This window comes from Cetorhinus maximus, unplaced genomic scaffold, assembly GCF_964194155.1.
Source record: "Cetorhinus maximus unplaced genomic scaffold, sCetMax3.hap1.1 HAP1_SCAFFOLD_886, whole genome shotgun sequence".
NCBI classification, from domain to species: Eukaryota; Metazoa; Chordata; class Chondrichthyes; order Lamniformes; family Cetorhinidae; genus Cetorhinus; species Cetorhinus maximus.
In genome coordinates, this window is record NW_027596828.1 from 118,359 (window position 1) to 140,191 (window position 21,833).

Consider the following 21,833-nt stretch of genomic DNA (forward strand, 5'->3'; position numbering starts at 1 on the left):
AAGACCATTCTTCTAGGGGAATTTAATGCCAGGGTTGGCCTTGACTCCGATGTCTGGAGGGGAACCACTAGGAAAAGCAGGGTGGGAAAAGCCAAAGCAAATGGCGTCCTCCTGGTTTATAAAGTATGATCAGCATGTTTTCAAGATAACAAATGCCCGCTCCTGCCAGAAAGGCAAAATACTAACCAAATGGAGGAAACCTAGATCAAAGCACTGGTACCTCCTGGATTATATCATCGTTTTCATCAAAGATCCAAGTGATATCTCTATTACACGATCCATGTTGGGGACTGATGCCTGCTGGACAGATCATCAACTTGTTCGATAGGTGATGAACATCCACTTAGCATCAAAACACTGCAAGGCTCTGAAGTCCAAGAGAAAGGCGATCAATGTCTCAGCCCTAAAGCAGGGCTGGACGAAGAGAGGCATACCAGGTGCAGCTCACTGGAATCTGGAAAATCTTCAAACATGCAATTCAATTCCAGAACAGAAACCAAGTAAAGTCAGCTGTACTAGACTCCTGTGCCCAGGCCATTGGCACATTGGTTTGAGCATCGTCACCACCAGGGTTGGCTCATAAAAGAATGTTGAAATATGAGACTTCCTGGAGCAAACACCAGTGGCCTTCGCTGCCGGGCAGAGCAATCTAAGTTTACAACTCAAGAAGGCAGTATTTTAGCAACCCAAGGCTGACACCCAAAGGTAAATCCACAGGATAAAGAACAAGTGGTAGGAACGGAAAGCCCGAGCGATCTAACAACATGCTGACCTTCATGACACGCAAAGCTTTTTTTTAAGTCACCAGGACCAGCTACAGACCAAGGTCAAATAGGAAACTCCTATTTGCTCACAGGATGGTTTCTTATGGATGACAGTGCCATCCATCAATGCTGGAAAGAACATTCTGAACAACTCCTCAACCGTGAATCCACAGTGGCAGCTAATACTCTTCAGGCTATCCTCCATGGGTGAACCACCACCGATGGGAGAGCTGCAACATGCAATCAAACAGATGAAAGACAACAAAGCCTGCAGCCCCGATGGTATTCCAGCTGAGGTCTTCAAAGCTGGTGGACTTCTGCTCACATCAAAACTCCAGGAACTCATCCTCCGGATTTGGGAGGAAAAAGAACTCTGCGCACCGCAGGGCTTCAGGAATGTGACAATTGTAACTATCTTCGAGAAACGTGATGAATTATGATCTCGAAGTATTCACCTCATGTCCATAGGAGGGAGATTCCTGGCACACATTCTCCTGAATCACCTACTTCCTGTGGCTGGGGAAATCCTCCCAGAGTCACACCGTGGCTTAGAACTTCCAGACGAACCCCTGACACGGTCTTTGTTGCCAGAAAAATCCAAGAAAATTGCTCAGAACACCACCAGGAACCCTTCATTGCATTTACTGACCAAAGTAAATGTGTCGGTAAATAATGAGGCTCTGTGGATTGTGCTCCAAAGATTTGGTCATAGAAGAAACGTCATCACAATCTTGCAGGGGGAGGCGACGGTTTTGTCACTGGACTAGTAACCCAGACACCCAGGGGGACCCGGGTTCGAATCCCACCACGGCAGATGGTGGAGTTTAATTTCAATAAAAATCTAGAATTGAAAATCTAATGATGACCATGAAATCATTGTTGACTGTTGTAAAAACCCATCTGGTTCACTAATGCCCTTGAGGAAAGGAAATCTGCTGTCTTTACCTGGTATGGCCTACATGTGACTCTAGACCCACAGCAATGTGGTTGACTCATAAGTGCCCCCTGAAATGGGGTAGCAAGCTGCTCAACTGTATCAAACCATTACAAAGCATTAAAGAAAGGAATGAAATGAGCCTGGCCAAGACCAAGACACCGGAAACGACAATGGCAAATTCAGCCCTGTCAACCCTGCAAAGTCCTCCTTACTAACACCTGGGGGCTAGTGCCAAAGTTGGGAGAGCTGTCTCATAGACTAGTCGTGCAATAGCCTGACATAGTCATCCTCATGAATTCATACCTTACAGATAATGTCCCAGACACCACCATCGCCATTCCTGGGTATGTCCTGTCCCACCGGCAGAACTGGCCCAGCAGAGGTGGCAGCACAGTGGTACACAGTTGGGTGGGAGTTGCCCTCGGAGTCCTCAACATCGACTCCGGACCCCATGAAGTCTCATGGCATCAGGTCAAACGTGGGCAAGGAAACCTCCTGCTGATTACCACGTACTGCCCTCCCTCAGCTGATGAATCAGTGCTATTCCATGTTGAACACCACTTGGAGGAAGCACTGAAGGTGGCAAGGAATGAACTCTGGGTGGAGCCTTCAATGTCCATCACCAAGAGTAGCTCAGCAGCATCACTACTGACCAAGCTGGCCCAGTCCTAAAGGACATAGCTGCTAGACTGGATCTGCGGCAGGTGGTGAGGGAACATACTTGACCTCATCTTCAGTAGCCTGCCTGCCGCAGATGCATCTGTCCATGACAATATCGGTAGGAGTGACCACCGCACAGTCGTTATGGAGACAAAGTCCCGCCTTCACACTGAGGATCCCCTTCACTGTGTTGTGTGGCACTACCACCGTGCTAAATGGAACAGATTTTGAACAGATTTAGCAACTCAAGACTGGACATCCATGAGGCGCTGTGGGCCATCAGCAACAGCAGAGCTGTACTTGAACACAATCTGTAACCTCATGGCCCGGCATATCCCCCACTTTACCATTAGCATCAAGCTAGGGGTTCAACCCTGGTTCAAAGAAGAGTGCAGGAGGGCATGCCAGGAGGAGCACCAGGCATACCTAAAAATGAGGTGTCAACCTGGTGAAGGCATAACACAGGACTACTTGCGTGCCAAACAGCATAAGCAGCAAGTAATAGACAGCTAAGCGATTCCGCAACAATGGATCAGATCGAAGCTCTGCAGTCTTGCCACATCCAGGCGTGAATGATGGTGGACAATTAATCAATTCACTGGAGGACGAGGCTCCACAAATATCCCCAACCTCAATGATGGGGCAGCCCAGCACATCAGTGCAAAAGATTAGGCTGAAGTGTTTGCTACAATCTTCAGCCAGAAGTGCCAAGTTGATTATCAATCTCGGCCCCTTCCGGAGGTCCCCATCATCACAGATGCCAGTCTTCAGCCAATTCGATTCACTCCATGTGATAACAAGAAGTGGTCTAAGGCAGTGGATAGTGCAAGGCTATGGGCCCTGGCAATATTCCAACAATTGTACTGAAAACTTGTGCTCCAGAACTTGCCGCGCCCCTAGCCAAGCTGTTTCAGTACAGCTACAACACTGGCTGGCAACTACCCAGCTACGTGGAAAATTGTCCAGGTATGTCCTGTACAAAAAAAGCAGGACAAATCTAACCCAGCCAATTACCGCCCCATCAGTCTACTCTGGATAATCAGTAAAGTAATGGAAGGGATCATCAACAGTGCTATCAAGTGGCACTTGCTTAGTGGGGGTGTTCGCTGATGATTGCACAATGTTCAGCACCATTCGCGACTCCTCAGATACTGAAGCAGTCCATGTCCAAATGCAGCAAAACCTGGACAGGCTTGGGCTGACAAGTAGCAAGTAACATGGGTGCCACACCAGTGTCAGGCAATGACCATCTCCAACAAGAGAGAATCTCACTATCGTCCCTTGATGTTCAATGGCATTACCATCACTGAATCCCCCACTATCAACATCCTGGGCGTTACCATTGACCGGAAACTGAACATAAATACTGTGACTACAAGAGCAGGTCAGAGGCTAGGAATCCTACAACAAGTAACTCATGTCCTGACTACCCAAAGCCTGTCCACCATCTACAAGGCACAAGTCAGGAGTGTGATGGAATACTCCCCACTTGCCTGGATGAGTGCAGCTCCCACAACACTGAAGAAGCTTGACACCAGGACAAAGCAACCCGCTTGATTGGCACCACATCCACAAACATTCACTCCCTCCACCACCGACGCACAGTAGCAGCAGTGTGTACCATCCACAAGATGCACTGCAGGAATTCACCAAGGTTCCTTTGACAGCACCTTCCAAACCCACGACCACTACCATCTAGAAGGACAAGGGCAGCAGATGGGAATACCACCACCTGGAAGTTCCCCTCCAAGTCACTCACCATCCTGACTTGGAAATATTTCGACGCTCCTTTACTGGGTCAAACTCCTGGAACTCCCTTCCTAATAGCACTGTGGGTGTACCTACACCACATGGACTGCAGTAATTCAAGAAGGCAGCTCAGCAACAACTTCTCAAGGACAACTAGGAATGGGCAATAAATGCTGGCCCAGCCAGCAAAGCCCACACCCTGCGAATGAATTTTTAAAAAATGATATGACTGCAACTGTCTTGACTGGGAGATCTGAAACAAATGCCTTCAAAATCTGGACTGGAGTCAAGCAAGGCTGTGTGACAGGCTCCCATTCTATTTACAATCTACCTGGCAGTAGCTATTCACCTCATCAAAGGTCAACTGCCCTCTGGTGAGAGTATTAAATAAGTCTGTGCCAAAGCTAAACTGACCACCATTCGGTATACATGATCTCCATTTTGCGGATGACTGCAGGTGTCGTTGCACATTCTACACCAGATCTGCAAGCCACTCTCAAATCTCTTCAATTCTGAATACAAGAAACTCAGCCTGTCCTTGAATGTTGTCAAAACAAAACTCACATCTACCCTCACCTGGCCAGCCAAATATTCCACCTCCCATATATTTTGGAGGAATATGTTGAGCACTTCTCTTACCTTGGCAGCCACCTTTCTCAAAAGACCACCATTGACAAGGGGGTCCAACACTGGATCAGCTGTGCCAGCTCACTTTTCTACAAACTACAGCAGCGAATGTTTGACAACAAAGGCCTCCACAAGTCAACAGAAGTCCTAGTGCACAGAGCAGCTGTCAACACCACACTCCTGTACTCCAGTGAAACCTGGACATTGTATTCGTGCTCGAGAAATTCCATCAGCGATGTCTCTGGGCATCCTCTGGATTCAATGGGAGCACCATCAAACACACACCAGTGTCCTTCACTGGCATTCAAGCAAAGCTGCAAAATCAGCTTCGATGGACTGGACATTATGCTCAGGTGGCTGAAAACCATCTTGCCCGCCCGGTTCTGTTTTCTCAACTCTCACATGGCCAGTGTTGCAGAGGGGGACAGGGAAAATGTTTCTGGAGCACTGCTTGAAGCGCAGCAGCATTGACATTAATGAGCTTGCTACCTATCGCTCAAAATGACAGATGGAGATATTTGAGATAGACAATGAATAAATGTAGGCAGATAAGTAGCTCAGAGGTACAGCTATAGTGATGCAGATAGAGATACATGGAGACAGAGAGAGAGTCAGACAGGCATTTCCTCTCCCAGATGTTCCCAGCCCTCTCCTCAAAAGCCCCACACTGGGCTCCAGTTACCCCCCAACATCTTGCCAAGGAACCAGTGAGAATGAGGATAGTGGGGGTGGGAGATGGGGGCGGGGGAGGGAGGCGGGCAGAGAGGGCTGGTTACAATTTGGCCTGATTCACATCCCCTGACAGGACTGCAAAGGATAAAGGTCCTCGCTGCCAACGCTGGAGACACACCCTTCTCCTGTCCTCAGTCCCGGAACAGTAGCGGAGCGTCAGTACTCACCGCTGTCCAACTGTCACATGCAGCTTGTCGGTGGTGACGTCCGCTCGGAATGTGCGCAGGGTGTGGAAGAGGCAGGTGACCAGCTTGGAGTGGGGCAGGACCTCAGAGACCACCTCCCCGCGGTAGGGCCTGCCGCTGCACATCACCGTCTGGATCCTCTCGGCCGCCGGGTTCTTCTGTTTGAAGATGCGCAGCAGCTGTTTGATGGTCTCACGCTCCTCGTTCTGTGCGAACCAGAGGCACACCAGGTCGCTCTCCCCATTGCCGTCGATCACCAGCAGCAGGAAGGTGGGCAGCCACAGGCCCTCCCATCTGTGCATAAAGTCCAGCAGCAGCACCTCAGGGAACTTCTCAAATGTCTGCTTCATGCTGCTATCCTGGAAATAGATGGCCTGTAGCACATTGGCCTTACTGACTACCACCACCACGTTGCCATCTGTAAACAAGAAGCCACACGGTTAGTCAGCAGGAAACAAGCAGAGATAGAGCATTTCAGGCAGTTGATACTGTTTTACAGGCCGTCGAGCCCATTGATACTGAGATACGGGCCACTCAGCCCATCAATACTTTCAGACAGGCCACTCAGCCCATCAATGCTGTCATAAAGGCTGTTCAGCCCATCGATATTGTCATACAGGCCGCTCAGCCCATCGATACTGCCATAGGGGCCGCTCAGCCCATCGGTACTGTCAAAGGAGCCGCTCAGCCCATCGATACAGTCATACGAGCCGCTCAGCCCACCGATACTGTCATACGGGCCACTCAGCCCATCGATACTGTCATACGGGCCGCTCACCCCAACGACACCGTCAAACGGGCCCGGTCAACACGTCGATACTGTTATAGAGACCGCTCGGCCCTTTGATACAGTCAGACGGGCTGCTCGGCCCATCGATACTGTCATACGGGCCCGCTCGGCCCATCGATACTGTCATACGGGCCCGCTCGGCCCATCAAAACTGTCATGCGGACCGCTCAGCCCGTCAATGCTGTCATAGAAGCCGTTCAACCCGTCGATACTGTCATAGAGGCCGATCAGCCCGTCGATACTGTCATATGGGCCGCTTGGACCGTCGATACTGTCATACAGGCAGCACAGCCCATCAATACTGACATATGGGCCGCTCGGCCCGTCAATACTATCATAGGGGCCACTCGGCCCTTCGATACTGTCATAGGGGCCGCTCGGCCCGTCAATACTATCATTGGGGCCGCTCGGCCCATCGATGCTGTCATAGGGGCCCGCTCAGCCTGTCGATACTGTCATAGGGGCCGCTCAGCCCATCGATACTGTTATAGGGGCCGCTCAGCCCATTGATACTGTTATGGGGCCGCTCAGCCCATCAATACTGTTATAGGGGCCACTCAGCCCATCGATACTGTTATAGGGGCCGCTCAGCCCATCGATAGTTATAGGGGCCACTCAGCTCATCTGTACTGTCATACAGACCGCTCAGCCCACCGATACTGTCATAAAGGACGCTTAACCCTTCGATACTGTCATAGGGGTCGCTCAGCCCATTGATACTGTTATACAGGCCGTTCGGCCCATCAATACTGTTATAGAGGCCGTTCGGCCCAACGATATTGTCCTATGGGCCGCTTGGCCCATCGATACTATCATAGGGGCCAGTCGGCCTGTCGATACTGTCATAGGGGCCGCTCGGCCCGTCGATACTGTCATAGAGGCCATTCAGTCCATCGATATTGTCATATGGGCCGCTAGGCCCATTGATACTGGCATAGGGGCCGCTCAGCCCGTCGATACTGTCATGGGGTCGCTCGGCCCGTCGATACTGTCATAGAGGACGCTCGGCCCGTCGATACTGTCATAGAGGCCGCTCGGCCCGTCGATACTGTTATAGAGGCTGTTCGGCCCATCGATGCTATCATCCGGGCCACTCGGCCCATCGATGCTATCATCCGGGCCACTCGGCCCATCGGTACTGTCATATGGGCCAGTCGGCCTGTCGATACTGTCATAGGGGCCGCTCGGCCCGTCGATACTGCCATAGGAGCCACTCAGGCCGTCGATACTGTGAAAGGAGCCGCTCGGCCCGTCGATACTGTCATAGGGGCCGTTCAGCCCATCGATACTGTCATAGGGGCTGCTCAGCCCGTCGACACTGCCATAGGAGCCGCTCAGGCCGTCGATACTGTGAAAGGAGCCGCTCGGCCCGTCGATACTGTCATAGGGGCCGCTCGTTGATACTGTCATAGGGGCCGTTCGGCCCGTTGATACTGCCATAGGGGCCGCTCGGCCGGTCGATACTGTCATACGGGCCGCTCAACCCATCAATACTGTCATACGGCCGCTCAGCCCATCAATACTATCATAGGGCCGCTCAGCCCATCGATACTCTGATAGAGGCCAATCAGCCATCGTTACTGTCATGGGGCCGCTCAGCCCGTCAATACTGTCATAGGGGCTGCTCGGCCCATCGATACTATCATAGGGGCCGCTCGGCCCGTCGATACTGTCATAGGGGCCGCTCAGCCCGTCTATACTGTCATAGGGGCTGCTCAGCCCATCAATACTGTTATAGGGGCACCTCAGCCCATCAATACTGTCATACAGACCGCTCAGCCCACCGATACTGTCATACAGGACGCTAAACACTTCGATACTGTCATAGGGGCCGCTTGGCCCAGCGATACTGTCATAGGGGCCGCTCAGCCTGTCGATACTTTCATAGGGGCCGCTCAGGCCATCGATACTGTCATACGGGCCACTCAGCCCATTGATACTGTTATAGAGGCCGTTCAGCCCAACAATAATGTCTTACAGGCCGCTCGGCCCATCGATACTGTTACAGATCCGTTTGGCCCATCGATACTGTTATAGAGGCCGATCGGCCCGTCGATACTGTCATAGGGGCCACTCGGCCTGTCGATACTGTCATAGGGGCCGCCCTGCCCATCGATACTGTCTTAGGGGCCGCTTGGCCCGTCGATACTGTCATAGAGGCCGCTTGGCCCGTCGATACTGTTATAGAGGCCGTTCGGCCCATCGATATTGTCCTATTGGCCGTTCGGCCCATCGACGCTATCATCCGGGCCACTCGGCCCATCGGTGCTGTCATACGGGCCACTCGGCCAATCGATGCTGTCATACGGGCCGCTCGGCCCATCGATACTGTCATACGGGCTGCTCGGCCATTCGATAGTGTCATAGGGGCTGGCTTGGCCCATCCATAGTGTCATACGAGCAAGCTCAGCCCGTCGATACTGTCATAGGGGCCGCTCGGCCCGTCGATACTGTGAAAGGGGGCGCTCGGCCCGTCGATACTGTCATAGGGTCCGCTCGTCGATATTGTCATAGGGGCCGCTCGGCCAGTCGATACTGTCCTAGGGGCCGCTCGTCGATACTGTCATAGGGGCTGCTCGGCCCGTCGATACTGTCATATGGGCTGCTTGGCCCGTCGATACTGTCATGGGGCCGCTCAGCCCATCAATACTCTCATAGAGACCATTCGGCCATCATTACTGTCATGGGGCCGCTCAGCCCATCAATACTGTCATATGGGCCGCTCAGCCCATCGATAACGTCACAGGGGCCGCTTGGCCCTTCGATACCGTCACAGGGGGCGCTCGGCCCGTCGATACCGTCACAGGGGCCGCTCGGCCCGTCGATACTGTTATAGAAGCCGCTCGGCCAGTCGATACTGTTATAGAGGCCGTTCGGCCCATCGATATTGTCCTTCGGGCCGCTCGGCCCATCGATGCTGTCATCCCGGCCGCTCGGCCCAACGATGCTGTCATATGGGCCGCTGGGCCCATCGATTCTGTCCTATGGGCCCGCTCAGCCCGTCGATACTGTCATACGGGCCGCTCAACCCATTGATACTGTTGTAGGGGCCGCTTGGCCCATGGATACTGTTATAGAGACCATTCGGTCCATCGATATTGTCATATGTGCCGCTAGGCCCATTGATACTGTCATGGGGCCGCTCGGCCCGTCGATACTGTCATAGGAGCCGCTCGGCCCGTCGATACTGTCATAGAGGATGCTCGGCCCGTCGATACTGTTATAGAAGCCATTCGGCCCATCGATATAGTCCTCTGGGCCGCTTGGCCCATCAATACTGTCATAGGGGAGCGCGGCCCGTCGATACTATCATAGGGGCCGCTCGACCCGTCGATACTGTCATAGAGGACGCTCAGCCCGTCGATACTGCTATAGAGGCTGTTCGGTCCATCGATATTGTCCTACGGGCCGCTCGGACAATCGATGCTATCATCCGGGCCGCTCAGCCCATCGGCGCGGTCTTCCATGCTGCTCGGCCGATCGAGGCTGTCATATGGGCCGTTCGGCCCATCGACGCTGTCATACGGGCCGCTAGGTCAAGCGACGCTGTCATACGGGCCACTCAGCCCATCGATACTTTCAGACAGGCCACTCAGCCCATCAATGCTGTCATACAGGCCGTTCAGCCCCACGATACTGTCAAACGGGCCCGGTCAGCACGTCGATACTGTTATAGAGGCCGCCTGGCCTATTGATACTGTCATACGGGCCGCTCGGCCCATCGATACTGTCTTACGGGCCACTCGGCCCTTCGATAGTGTCATAGGGGCCGCTCAACCCATCGATAATGTCTTACAGGCCACTCGGCCCATCGATACTGTTATATAGGCCGTTCGGCCCATCGATACTGTTATAGAAGCCATTCGGCCCATCAATATAGTCCCGTGAGCCACTCGGCCCATCGATACTGTCATAGGGGATGCTCGGCCCGTCAATACTATCATAGGGGCCGCTCGGCCCATCGATACTTTCATAGGGGCCGCTCGGCCCATCGATACTGTTATAGAGGCCGTTCTACCCATCGATACTGTCTTACGGGCCTCTCGGCCCATCGATACTGTCATAGGAGCCGCTCGGCACATCGGTACTGTTATAGGGGCCGCTCGGTCCGTCGATACTGTCATAGGGGCCGCTCGGACCGTCGACACTGTCATAGGGGCCGCTCAGCCTGTCGACACTCTCATAGGGGCCGCTCGGCCTGTCGACACTCTCATAGGGGCCGCTCGGCCTGTCGATACTGTCATGGAGGCCGCTGGGCCCATCGATACTGTCATAGGGGCCCGCTCAGCCCATCGATACCGCCATACGGGCCCACTCAGCCCATCGATACTGTTATAGGGGCCACTCAGCCCATCGATACTGTTATAGGGGCCACTCAGCCCATCGATACTGTTATGGGGCCACTCAGCCCATCGATACTGTTATAGGGGCCACTCAGCCCGGCGATACTGTTATAGGGGCCACTCAGCCCGGCGATACTGTTATAGGGGCCACTCAGCCCGGCGATACTGTTATAGGGGCCACTCAGCCCGGCGATACTGTTATAGGGGCCACTCAGCCCATCGATACTGTTATAGGGGCCACTCAGCCCATCGATACTGTTATAGGGGCCACTCAGCCCATCGATACTGTCGTACAGGTCGCTCAGCCCGTCGATACTGTCATAGGGGCCACTCAGCCCATCGATACTGTTATAGGGGCCACTCAGCCCATCGATACTGTTATGGGGCCACTCAGCCCATCGATACTGTTATAGGGGCCACTCAGCCCGGCGATACTGTTATAGGGGCCACTCAGCCCGGCGATACTGTTATAGGGGCCACTCAGCCCGGCGATACTGTTATAGGGGCCACTCAGCCCGGCGATACTGTTATAGGGGCCACTCAGCCCGGCGATACTGTTATAGGGGCCACTCAGCCCATCGATACTGTTATAGGGGCCACTCAGCCCATCGATACTGTTATAGGGGCCACTCAGCCCATCGATACTGTCGTACAGGTCGCTCAGCCCGTCGATACTGTCATAGGGGCCGCTCGGCCCATCGATACGGTCATAGGGACCGCTCGGCCCATCGATACTGTCATAGGGGCCGCTCGGCCCATCGATATTGTTCTATGGGCTGCTCGGCCCTTCGATGGTGTAATAGAGGACGCTCGGCCCGTCGATCCTGTCATAGGGCCATTCAGCCCAGCGATACTGACACTCAGACCATTCAGCCCAGCGATACTGACACTCAGACCATTCAGCCCAGCAATACTGACACACAGGCCATTCAGCCCAGCAATACTGACACCCAGGCCATTCAGCCCAGCGATACTGACACACAGGTCATTCAGCCCAGCGATATTGACACGCAGACCATTCAGCCCAGCGATACTGACACGCAGACCATTCAGCCATGCGATACTGACACACAGGCATTCAACCCAGTGATACTGACACGCAGACCATTCAGCCCAGCGATACTGACACGCAGACCATTCAGCCCAGCGATACTGACACACAGGCATTCAGCCCAGTGATACTGACACACAGGCCATTCAGCCCAGCGATACTGACACGCAGACCATTCAGCCCAGCGATACTGACACACAGGCCATTCAGCCCAGCGATACTGTCACACAGGCCATTCAGCCCAGCGATACTGACACGCAGACCATTCAGCCCAGCGATACTGACACACAGGCCATTCAGCCCAGCGATACTGACACGCAGACCATTCAGCCCAGCGATACTGACACACAGGCCATTCAGCCCAGCGATACTGACACAGGCCATTCAGCCCAGCGATACTGACACACAGGCATTCAGCCCAGCGATACTGACACGCAGACCATTCAGCCCAGCGATACTGACACGCAGACCATTCAGCCCAGCGATACTGACACACAGGCCATTCAGCCCAGCGATACTGTCACACAAGCCATAAATCTCATTGATCCTGTTAAAGAGGGCATTCAGCCCCTCAATACGGACACAACGGCTACGCGCCCATCAACAATGTTAAATAGGGACGGAGGTGGAGGGGCAGAGAAGCGGGCTAGCCCAGGGCTGAGGGACAGTGTGGGGCAGTAAGGGAGCAGTGTGTTCTCCCTGGGATCGGGGACAGTGACGGAGCAGTGAGCTCTCCCTGGGGTAGGGGACAGTGAGGGAGCAGCCTGCTCTCCCTGGGGTAGGGGATAGTGTGTGACAGTGACGGAGCAGTGAGCTCTCCCTGGTGTAGGGGACAGTGAGGGAGCAGTGAGCTCTCCCTGGGGTAGGGGACAGTGAGGGAGCAGTGAGCTCTCCCTGGGGTAGTTAACAGTGTGGGACAGTGTGGGAGCAGCGTGTTCCCCCTGGGGTAGGGGACAGTGTGGGACAGTGAGATAACGGTTTGTTCCCCCTGGGGTAGGGGACAGTGAGGAAGCAGCGTGCTCCCGCTGGGGTAGAGGACAGTGAGCTCTCCCTGGGGTAGGGGTCAGTGAGGGAGCAGTGAGCTCTCCCTGGGGTAGGGGATAGTGTGGGGCAGTAACAGAGTAGCGGGCTATCCCAGGGCTGAGGGTAGGTGTGGGACAGTGAGGGAGCAGCCTGCTCTCCCTGGGGTAGGGGACAATGAGGGTGCAGCCTGCTCTCCCTGGGGTAGGGGACAGTGAGGTAGCAGCATGCTCTCCCTGGGGTAGGGGACAATGAGGGTGCAGCCTGCTCTCCCTGGGCAGAGGGAGGATGTGGGGTAGTGAGGTAGCAGTGTTGTCCCCCTGGGGGGATGGTGTGAGGCAGTGAGAGATAGCAATGTGCTATCCCTGTGGTGTGCCACCTTATGGCACAGTGACACCTACCCTTGACGGATGCCAGCGCAGGCACCATTTTCTCCAGGTTCGTCTGGTTCATCTTCCATGTGGTCCATTTGTCTCTGGGATTATCTTCCTGATGGATCCCCTGCTCTACTGCGCCCCCCAGGTTCTCTTTAATATCTGCTCTGTTACTCTGCACTGCTTTGTCGAAACGTCTTTGATGTGGGAAGCGTTCCCGTTCAGCCTGTAAATTAGGCAGAGTTAACATCTTTTAATATTTCCACAACATAACCGATAATTATTTGCTGCCTCTCATGTATTAACACACTGCAAGGTTTCACAGGAGCATTGCACAGCCGAATTTGACACCGAGCCACTTACAGCAGTATTAAATGAGATGATCAAAAGCCTGGTCAAAGAATGTCTTAAAGGAGGAATGAGAGGCAGAACGAGACGGAGAGATGCAGGGAGGGAATTCCAGAGCTTAAGGCCTAGGCAACTGAAAGTGCTGCCAGGAATGATGGCTCGATTAAGATCGGAGATGCGTGACAGGCCAGATTTAGAGGAGTGCAGATATCTCAGGGGTTGTGGGGCTGGAGGAGATTACAGAAACAAGGAGGGGCAAGGCCACGGTGAGGATTGGAAAACAAGGATGAGAATTTTAAGCTCGAAATGTTGCTTAAGCAGGAGTCCGATTAGTCACCGAACACAGGGCAGATAGGGGACAATGAGTTGGTGTGGGTTAAGATACGGGCAGCAGAGTTTTGGATGACCTCAAGATTACAGAGGGTAGAAAGGGGGAGAGCACCTACACAGCATTAAAATAGTTGAGTCTATAGATAATGAAGGCAAGGAAGAGGGTTTCAGTAGCAGATGTGCTGAGGCACAGCAGAGCTGGGTGATCTTAGGGAGAGGGAAACAGGCTCCATTAATTGCAATCTCAATGAGGAACTGTACATCACTGCATCACATTACATAGAATGTACAGCACATTACCAGGGCATTCAGTCCAACTCATCCATACTAGTGCTTATGCTGCAAATGAGTCTCTTCCCAACCTTCTTCATCTAACCTCATCCACATATCGTTCTAATCCTCTCTCCTTTTTGCGTTTATCTTGCTTTACCTTAAATTACTCAGTTCCTCTCTGTGGTAGTGAGTTCCACATTCTAACCTCACAGAGTGAAGGTGTTTCTCTTGAATTCCCTACTGAAATGATCAGTGATTATCATGCATTCATGGCCTCAGTTTTTGTTTCTTTTTTTAATGTATTATATTTAATAAAGCATCGAGCTGCATTATACATATTACTTCTATGAGAGAACACTCGTGACAATGTGTGAAGCTTTGCGTGTGCGTGGCTGCCCAGGTCAGCGTTGACCCTGTGCGTTGGTGACTGTGTGCCCTTAACTATGCACCAGTAACTGCGTGGGCTGTGCTACGTGCGTCGGTAACTGCGTGTATACGACTCTTCCATTGGTAACTGCCTGCCCGTGACTCCGAGTGTCAGTTAGTGTGTAAAGCAGATCCTCGCTGGTGTGATCCACAGTGAGTCTGAAGGACACTAAGTCGTGATCTGAAGTTTGACAAGAAATTAACAGTGAAGTTTGCAGGAAGGGTGCACTCTGCATAAGTCTTTCATCTGTGAAGTTCAGTGCCTGGCACTACACTTCAAATTTATTGTTTCAAATACCAGGGAGTACTCCCACTACCATCAAGCAGTCTGCTGTACTTACACTTAAAGACTGACCACTGGGACATGTTACTGATGGACTGCTTGACAGCGAAGTATAGGCCATCTGCCTCGGCCTTTATGAAAAAAGGGTCAGAAAATAGAGGATGAGAAATGGCCTTCGAAGTGAAGGCTGTTAGTTTGGCTCGATGGATTTGGGTTCAGGCTGTGGGGGGATTTGAGCCGAGGGGCTGGACTGAGGATCCGGGACATTTCTGGGGCAAATGCTGCACTGTCATCAGTGCTGCTTTCAGATGGAACCTCACGCCCCTTCGACCTGTGCTGATGCCTCAGAAGAAGGAACATTAATGATCCCAAGACAGCGTATGAAGAGCAGGACCTTCTCCCAGTGTCCTGGCCAACATTCCTTTCTCAACCAATACCAACAAAAACTCAAACTCCCACCTAACCTGTAACTTTGCTGGCTAGCACCAGCTTCAACTGTCAGCAATGCAGGGACTATTTTAACAGTGACTCCAATACAAAAACCTGATCAGAACGAAGAGGCAGTCCGATTCCACAAGGAACACGACTCTAACCCCACTCCACAAGGAACACGACTCTAACCCCACTCCACAAGGAACACGACTCTAACCCCACTCCACAAGGAACACGACTCTAACCCCACTCCACAAGGAACACGACTCTAACCCCACTCCACAAGGAACACGACTCTAACCCGACTCTACAAGGAACACGACTCTAACCCGACTCCACAAGGAACACGACTCTAACCCCACTCCACAAGGAACACGACTCTAACCCCACTCCACAAGGAACACGACTCTAACCCCACTCCACAAGGAACACGACTCTAACCCCACTCCACAAGGAACACGACTCTAACCCCACTCCACAAGGAACACGACTCTAACCCCACTCCACAAGGAACACGACTCTAACCCCACTCCACAAGGAACACGACTCTAACCCCACTCCACAAGGAACACGACTCTAACCCCACTCCACAAGGAACACGACTCTAACCCACATGTTACAAAGGGTTCAGAATGTTTGGAGAACAATACGGCACAGGGGGAGGCCATTCAGCCAATCGTGCCTGTGCCAGCTCTCAGGTCCAATTAGTCCACTCCCCTGCTCTTTCTCCACTCCCCTGCTCTTTCTCCACTGCCCTGTATAATTCTCCCCTTCGAGTATTTAATCAATTTTCTTTTGGATGTTACTATTGAATCTGCTTCCACCACCCTTTCAGGCAGTGCTTTCCCACATCACAACAACTTACTGTGTAAAAGGAAATTCCCATCTCCCCCTTCTGGTTGCTTTGCCAATTACTGTACGTTAAATCTGTCTCCTCAGGTTACTGACTCATCTGCCAAAGGAAACAATTCCTCCCTATTTACTTTGTCAAAACCGCTCCTGGTTTTGAATACCTTGATCAAATCTCCTCTTAACCTCTCTCAACTTTCATGAGAACCACCACCAGAAGATTAAGAGGACATTTGATAGAGGGTTATTCAAGGTCACGAGGGGGTCTAGACAAAGTAGATAGGGAGATACTGTTCCCGTTGGCGGAAGGATGGAGAATCGAAGAACACTGATTTCAGGTGATTGGCAAGAGAAGCAATGGCGACGCGAGGAAAGATTTTTTTTTAACGGAGCGAGTGGTTAGGATCTGACATAGTCTGCCTGAGCGTGTGAAGGCCGGTTCGATTGCAGCATTCAAAATGATCATTACGGGAACAGAAAAGAACTGCAGAGCTGCACAGGAAAGTTGGGGGAGTGGGACGAAGCGAGTTGTTCTTGCAGAGAGCAGGCATGGGAAGAATAGGCCAAATTGTCTCCTTCTACGATTCTTTTCCATCTATCCATGTCACGGAGGTCCCTCATCCTTGGTGCCATTCCACAGTTAGTCTCTTCTGTACCCAGTACAAGTTCATGATATCTTTCTTAAAGAGTGGTGCCCAGAATCAGACACAATACTCCAGCTAACCAGTGATTTTTAAAGGTTTAGCAGAACCTCCTTGCTTTTGTATTCCCTTGTCTCTAAAGTTCAGGATCCTGTGTACTTTTTCAAACCAGCCTTAACTTGGGAAGGGGAGGTGGAAATTGCACGGGAGGGAGGGGAGGCATACAGCAGGTACCAATTTATTATACAGCAGTGACGGAGTCAGGATTTCCACACTGGGTTTTACTTACCTCCTGTACCGTGTGGTTATGTGATTCAATCATCTCTTTCACCACAAACTTGTCCCCATCTGGAGAGAGGCGGACTTTAATAACGCAGGGACACTTGGTCTTGTTGGTTCTGCAACAGACAAAGAGTAGCATTGTATAAGCAGACTGAGGGGGGGAACTTGCTTAAAGCTTCCTTTAGAATCGACGCATGGCCCCAAAGAAAGTTCCTGTTTGTGGCTAGCAAGAGTATAAAACTGAGTTACAACACAGGTGGTCAGGTCTGGCCGCTTGAGAATCAAGCTTGTTCAAATATGTAAGATTTTTTTTTGTTTATTTTGAGCCCCATTCTCCCCGCCAACTCGTCTTGAATGCACAGACTCTGGGTGGGGAATGGGACTCACAAGTGCACAGTGTCCTCACTGCGTGATCCAAGAAAAAATTCCAGGACAAAAAGTTTCAGTATATATTGGAGAAGCTGGGGTTGTTCTCCCAAAGAGAAGGTTGAAAGGAGATTTGATGGACATGCTCAAAATCATGAGGGATCTGGTTGGAGCAGAAAGGGAGATGCTCTTTCTATTGATGGAAGGGCCGAGAACCAGAGGGCACTGATTTAAGGTAACTGGCAAAAGAATCAAAGTGCGACATGAGGAAAAACTTTTTCCCTGCAGTCAGTGGTTAGGATCTGGAACGTACTGCCTGAGTGTGTGTGTGAGATGGAGGTAGGTTCAATTGTGGGGAATTGGATCATCATCCGAATAGAAACATTTGCAGGGCTCCAGAGACAGGGAGTGGGACTCGGTGAGCTGCTCTTGCAGAGCCAGCATGGGCCGAATGGCCTCCTTCTATGCTGTAGCTATTCTATGATTCTGAAATCTGTCAACAGTCCACATACAAAACAAATGCAGCATCTGCGCAGACTTTTACATGTGCACTAATTAGGAGTGAAAGAAGCAATTTATATTGCACCTTTCACCGCCTCTGGGCTTCCCAGAGTGCTTTACAGCTAAGTTCTCCTTTGAAGTGTGGTCATCATAATGTTAGAATTGCAGCAGCCAATTAATGTACAGCAAGCTCCCACAATCAGGAATGCAATAACAGCCAGATTATCTGTTTCAGTGAGGTTGGTTACAGGATAAGTATTGGCTAGGGGACCAGACATAATTCTCTCACTCTTTGAAATAATACCACAGGGTCTTCCATATCCACCCAAGGGGGCATTGGAGTCTCAGTTAATCATTTTATCTAAGAGACAGTGCCTTCAACAATGCAGCTCTTCCTCAGGGGAGACTCAGGTGGTTTAGGGTAATGTCACCGGACTAGTAATCCAGAGGCCCAGGCTAATGCTGTGGGCACATGGGTTCAAATCCTACCACAGGCAACTGGTAGGATTTAAATTCACTGCATAAATCTGCAATTGAAAGCTAGTCTCGGTAATGGTGACCATGAACCTATCATCAATTGTAAAAATCTATAGGGAAGGAAATCTGCCACCCTTACATGTGACTGCAAACCCTAGGCAATGTGGTTGACTCTTAACTGCCCTCTGCAATGCTCTAGTAAGCCACTTCAAGGGCAACGGGATGAGCAATAAATGGTGGCCTTGCCAGTGATGCCCACATCCCATGAAAGATTAAAAAGTACTACACTGGAGCTGAAATGTCAGCCTAGATTTTTGTCGAAGTCTCTGGAGTGGGTCATGATTTTCTCCCTCAGAGGTGGGCATGCTATGTACTGCCCGGAATGAATGGTTCTTTGGTTCAGTTTCCTCCTCCATGGCTGGCAGTTGGCAGGTGCGGGGCTGAGGATGGTGCTCCCTAATCACACTCTCAGAACAATACAGTGGAGGTGGCAGCCATTCGGCCCATCATACCTGTGCCAGCTCTCTGAAAGAGCAATCCAATTAGTCCCACTCCATAGCTCTTATCCATAGCCCTGAAATTAATTTTTCCCCCCTTTAAGTTTATGCACATCTCTTTTGAAAGTTACTATAGTGTTTGCTTCCACCAGCCCTTCAGGAAGTCTATGCAAAAGCGGAATAAATCACTGTGTAAAAAGACAAAAAGAGGACTATGCTCTGTACAATGGAGTTACACAGCAACAGAGTGAGCCACGCAATTTCCACAATGCAGGCAGTTCCTTACCTCTGGTTTGTCCGCTTCCCAGTCCCTTTGGCCCTGAATAGTTTGCCTCCGTGAATGCACGCGTAGTCAATCTCAGCGAACTTGAGCGCGTCGTTCATGGGCCGTTTGGGGGCTCTCCGCCTCTGGGCCTCAATGGTCCGAGAGTGCCTGGTCCACAGCTGCACAGCGCAGTCCCTCTGGTAGCGCCGGAACTCGCGATGCAGCTCACTGTACGATGAGAACTCAGCGCCCACTCGAAACCCCACCGCTTGGGACATGACTGTATGGCCCCTCAGGAGGACCAGCCAAACCACAGAGCAGGAACTCTTAAGAAACCACAGTAGAACCAGGTCAGACAAGAATTCAGAGACCAGAGCACCAGAAAGAGTGGGGATAAGGTGGGAGGATCAGTGTCAGGCTGGCAGGTGGGAGTGTGGGTGGTGGGGGGTTTGAACTCCAGACCCCTCGGTTGCTCGTCTGAATCTATGCCCTCTAGGCTGCCATCTGATCAGTTCCTCGCCCAGCTGAGATGCTGACATCTGCCAGCACTCAAATGGCACAGAGTCGAGTGTTACCAACGCTCCCAGATTGTCCTGCTGTCTCCTGGAAATGAAGGTTCATCTCCCAGACACGGCAGCGAGGAAGCTGGGAGCAAAGTTAGAATGGCATTAAACCTTTGCTTATTATTTATAAAAATTGATAATTTATTTACAACCAAGATGGCTGTCTATCAGTCAAGAATCATCCAAATCAGGGCCTGAAGAATTTGTTCGCTTTCCAATTGGTTGGGAAAATGGTGCTTGGCGAGGATGGATATGTGGGCTGACCAATTGCAGGAGGGGAGGATGGGGCAATCAGAGATAGGTGGACATGCAATGAAACCTCCAGGAAAGCATCCAATAAGACATGGCAACCCTGCGCCAAGAGGACCAGGGATGTTCCTGGTTTGAATACCCACGGGGTCATTTTCTGGCATTGCTACCAATAGGGTCTGGATCACAGAATCTCACAGTGCAGAAGAGGCCCTTCGGCCCATCAAGTCTGCACTGACACATGAGAAACACCGGACCTACCTACCTAATCCCATTTACCAACACTTGGCCCATAGCCTTGAATGTTAAGACATGCCAAGTGTTCATCCCGGTACTTTTTAAAGGATGTGAGGCAACCCGCCTCCACTACCCTCCCAGGCAGCGCATTCCAGACTGTCACCACCCTCTGGGTAAAAAAGTTTTTCCTCACATCCCCCCTAAACCTCCTGCCCCCTCACCTTGAACCTGTGTCCCCTCGTGACTGACCCTTCAACTAAAGGGAACAGCTGCTCCCTATCCACCCTGTCCATGCCCTTCATAATCTTGTACACCTCGATCAGGTCGCCCCTTAGTCTTCTCTGCTCCAACAAAAACAACCCAAGTCTATCCAACCTCTCTTCATAACTTAAATGTTTCATCCCAGGTGGCATCCTGGTGAATTTCCTCTGCATCCCCTCCAGATAACTTGGGATGATCATCGAGAATGCAGGTACACAATTCCAGGATCTAGCTGTTGAAGATGGCTGCCCAGGGTGTCCCTATAGTTGCGCTGAGGAGGGAGGGGCATAAATCAAAGTTACCTAATCAAAGCAGTAGATGCAAGTAGATACGGATGATTGAGACAGGGGCCAGTCTGGTCACGTGCTCGGTGTCCTCATTCAGATTTCTCAAGGCTCATCAGCACCGAGGAATGTTGAGTGAGATTTCTGGTGAAAAAGGGTGAGAGGCGTCAAAGATTTGTTTACATACATTCAGCTGGGCAAAGTTTACACTGAATTACATAGGGCCTACAGAAACAGGCCATTCGGCCCAACTTGTCTATGCCTGTGCTTTTACTCCACACAAATAACCTTCTACTCCTCTTCATCTCACCCTATCAACATAATCTTCTATTCCTTTCTTCTTCATGTGTTTATTCAGATTCCCATTAAATGTCTCTATATTAGTCACCTCAACTATTCCACGTGGTACAGATTTCCACATTTTTACAATTCATTGGGTAAAAAAACTTCTCCTAAATCGCATATTGGATTTATTGGTGATTATCTCACATTGATAGCTCTGAGTTTTAGACTCACCTGCCTGTGAAAACATTTCTCATTTACTCTCGGGTTCATTTGCCAATTATTTTCAAACTGCAACCCCTGGTTACCGATTCACTTGCCAGAAGAAACAGTTTCTCCTAACTTGCTCTGTCAAAACCTCTCAGAGCTTTGATCACCTCTATCAAATGTCCCCTTAAGCTCAATTAAAACCAGGAAATTCTGAAAAAACTTCAGCAGGTCTGGCAGCATCTGCGGAGAGAGAAACAGAGTTAACATTTTGAGTTCAATATGACTCGTCTTTGGAACTCCCCTCAACCTTGTCTGCTCTAATGAGAGCAGGCACAGCTTCTCCAATCTATCCACACAACTGAAGTCCTTCATTCCTGAGATAGTCCTTGCAAACCTCCTCTGAAACCGTTCCAGGCTTGGAGATACTGCCTAAATATGGTGTCACACATTGCTCCATTTTGAGGCCTAACATATATTGAGATGAACTTGCTAAATAAAAAACGCGGTATAACAATGGAACTGTCATTTAAAGGAAAAATAATACC

The 21,833-nt window shown here is 51.2% G+C and overlaps 1 protein-coding gene across 2 annotated transcripts in view; it reads right to left on the bottom strand.

Moving 5' to 3' along the window:
* Positions 1–20,936, bottom strand: part of LOC144675004 (zinc finger SWIM domain-containing protein 1-like) — a 39,774-nt gene extending 18,838 nt beyond the window's left edge. For both annotated transcript variants that reach the window (XM_078536076.1, XM_078536075.1), the window contains exons 1-5: positions 20,815–20,936; positions 19,224–19,528; positions 17,104–17,212; positions 13,260–13,458; positions 5,637–6,072 (exon numbers count right to left, since the gene is read on the bottom strand). In XM_078536076.1, the coding sequence (XP_078392202.1) occupies positions 5,637–6,072; positions 13,260–13,458; positions 17,104–17,212; positions 19,224–19,480 (1,001 nt within the window). In that variant the 5' untranslated portion in view covers positions 19,481–19,528; positions 20,815–20,936. The remainder of the gene's footprint in view (positions 1–5,636; positions 6,073–13,259; positions 13,459–17,103; positions 17,213–19,223; positions 19,529–20,814) is intronic.
* Positions 20,937–21,833: the final 897 nt, after the last annotated feature.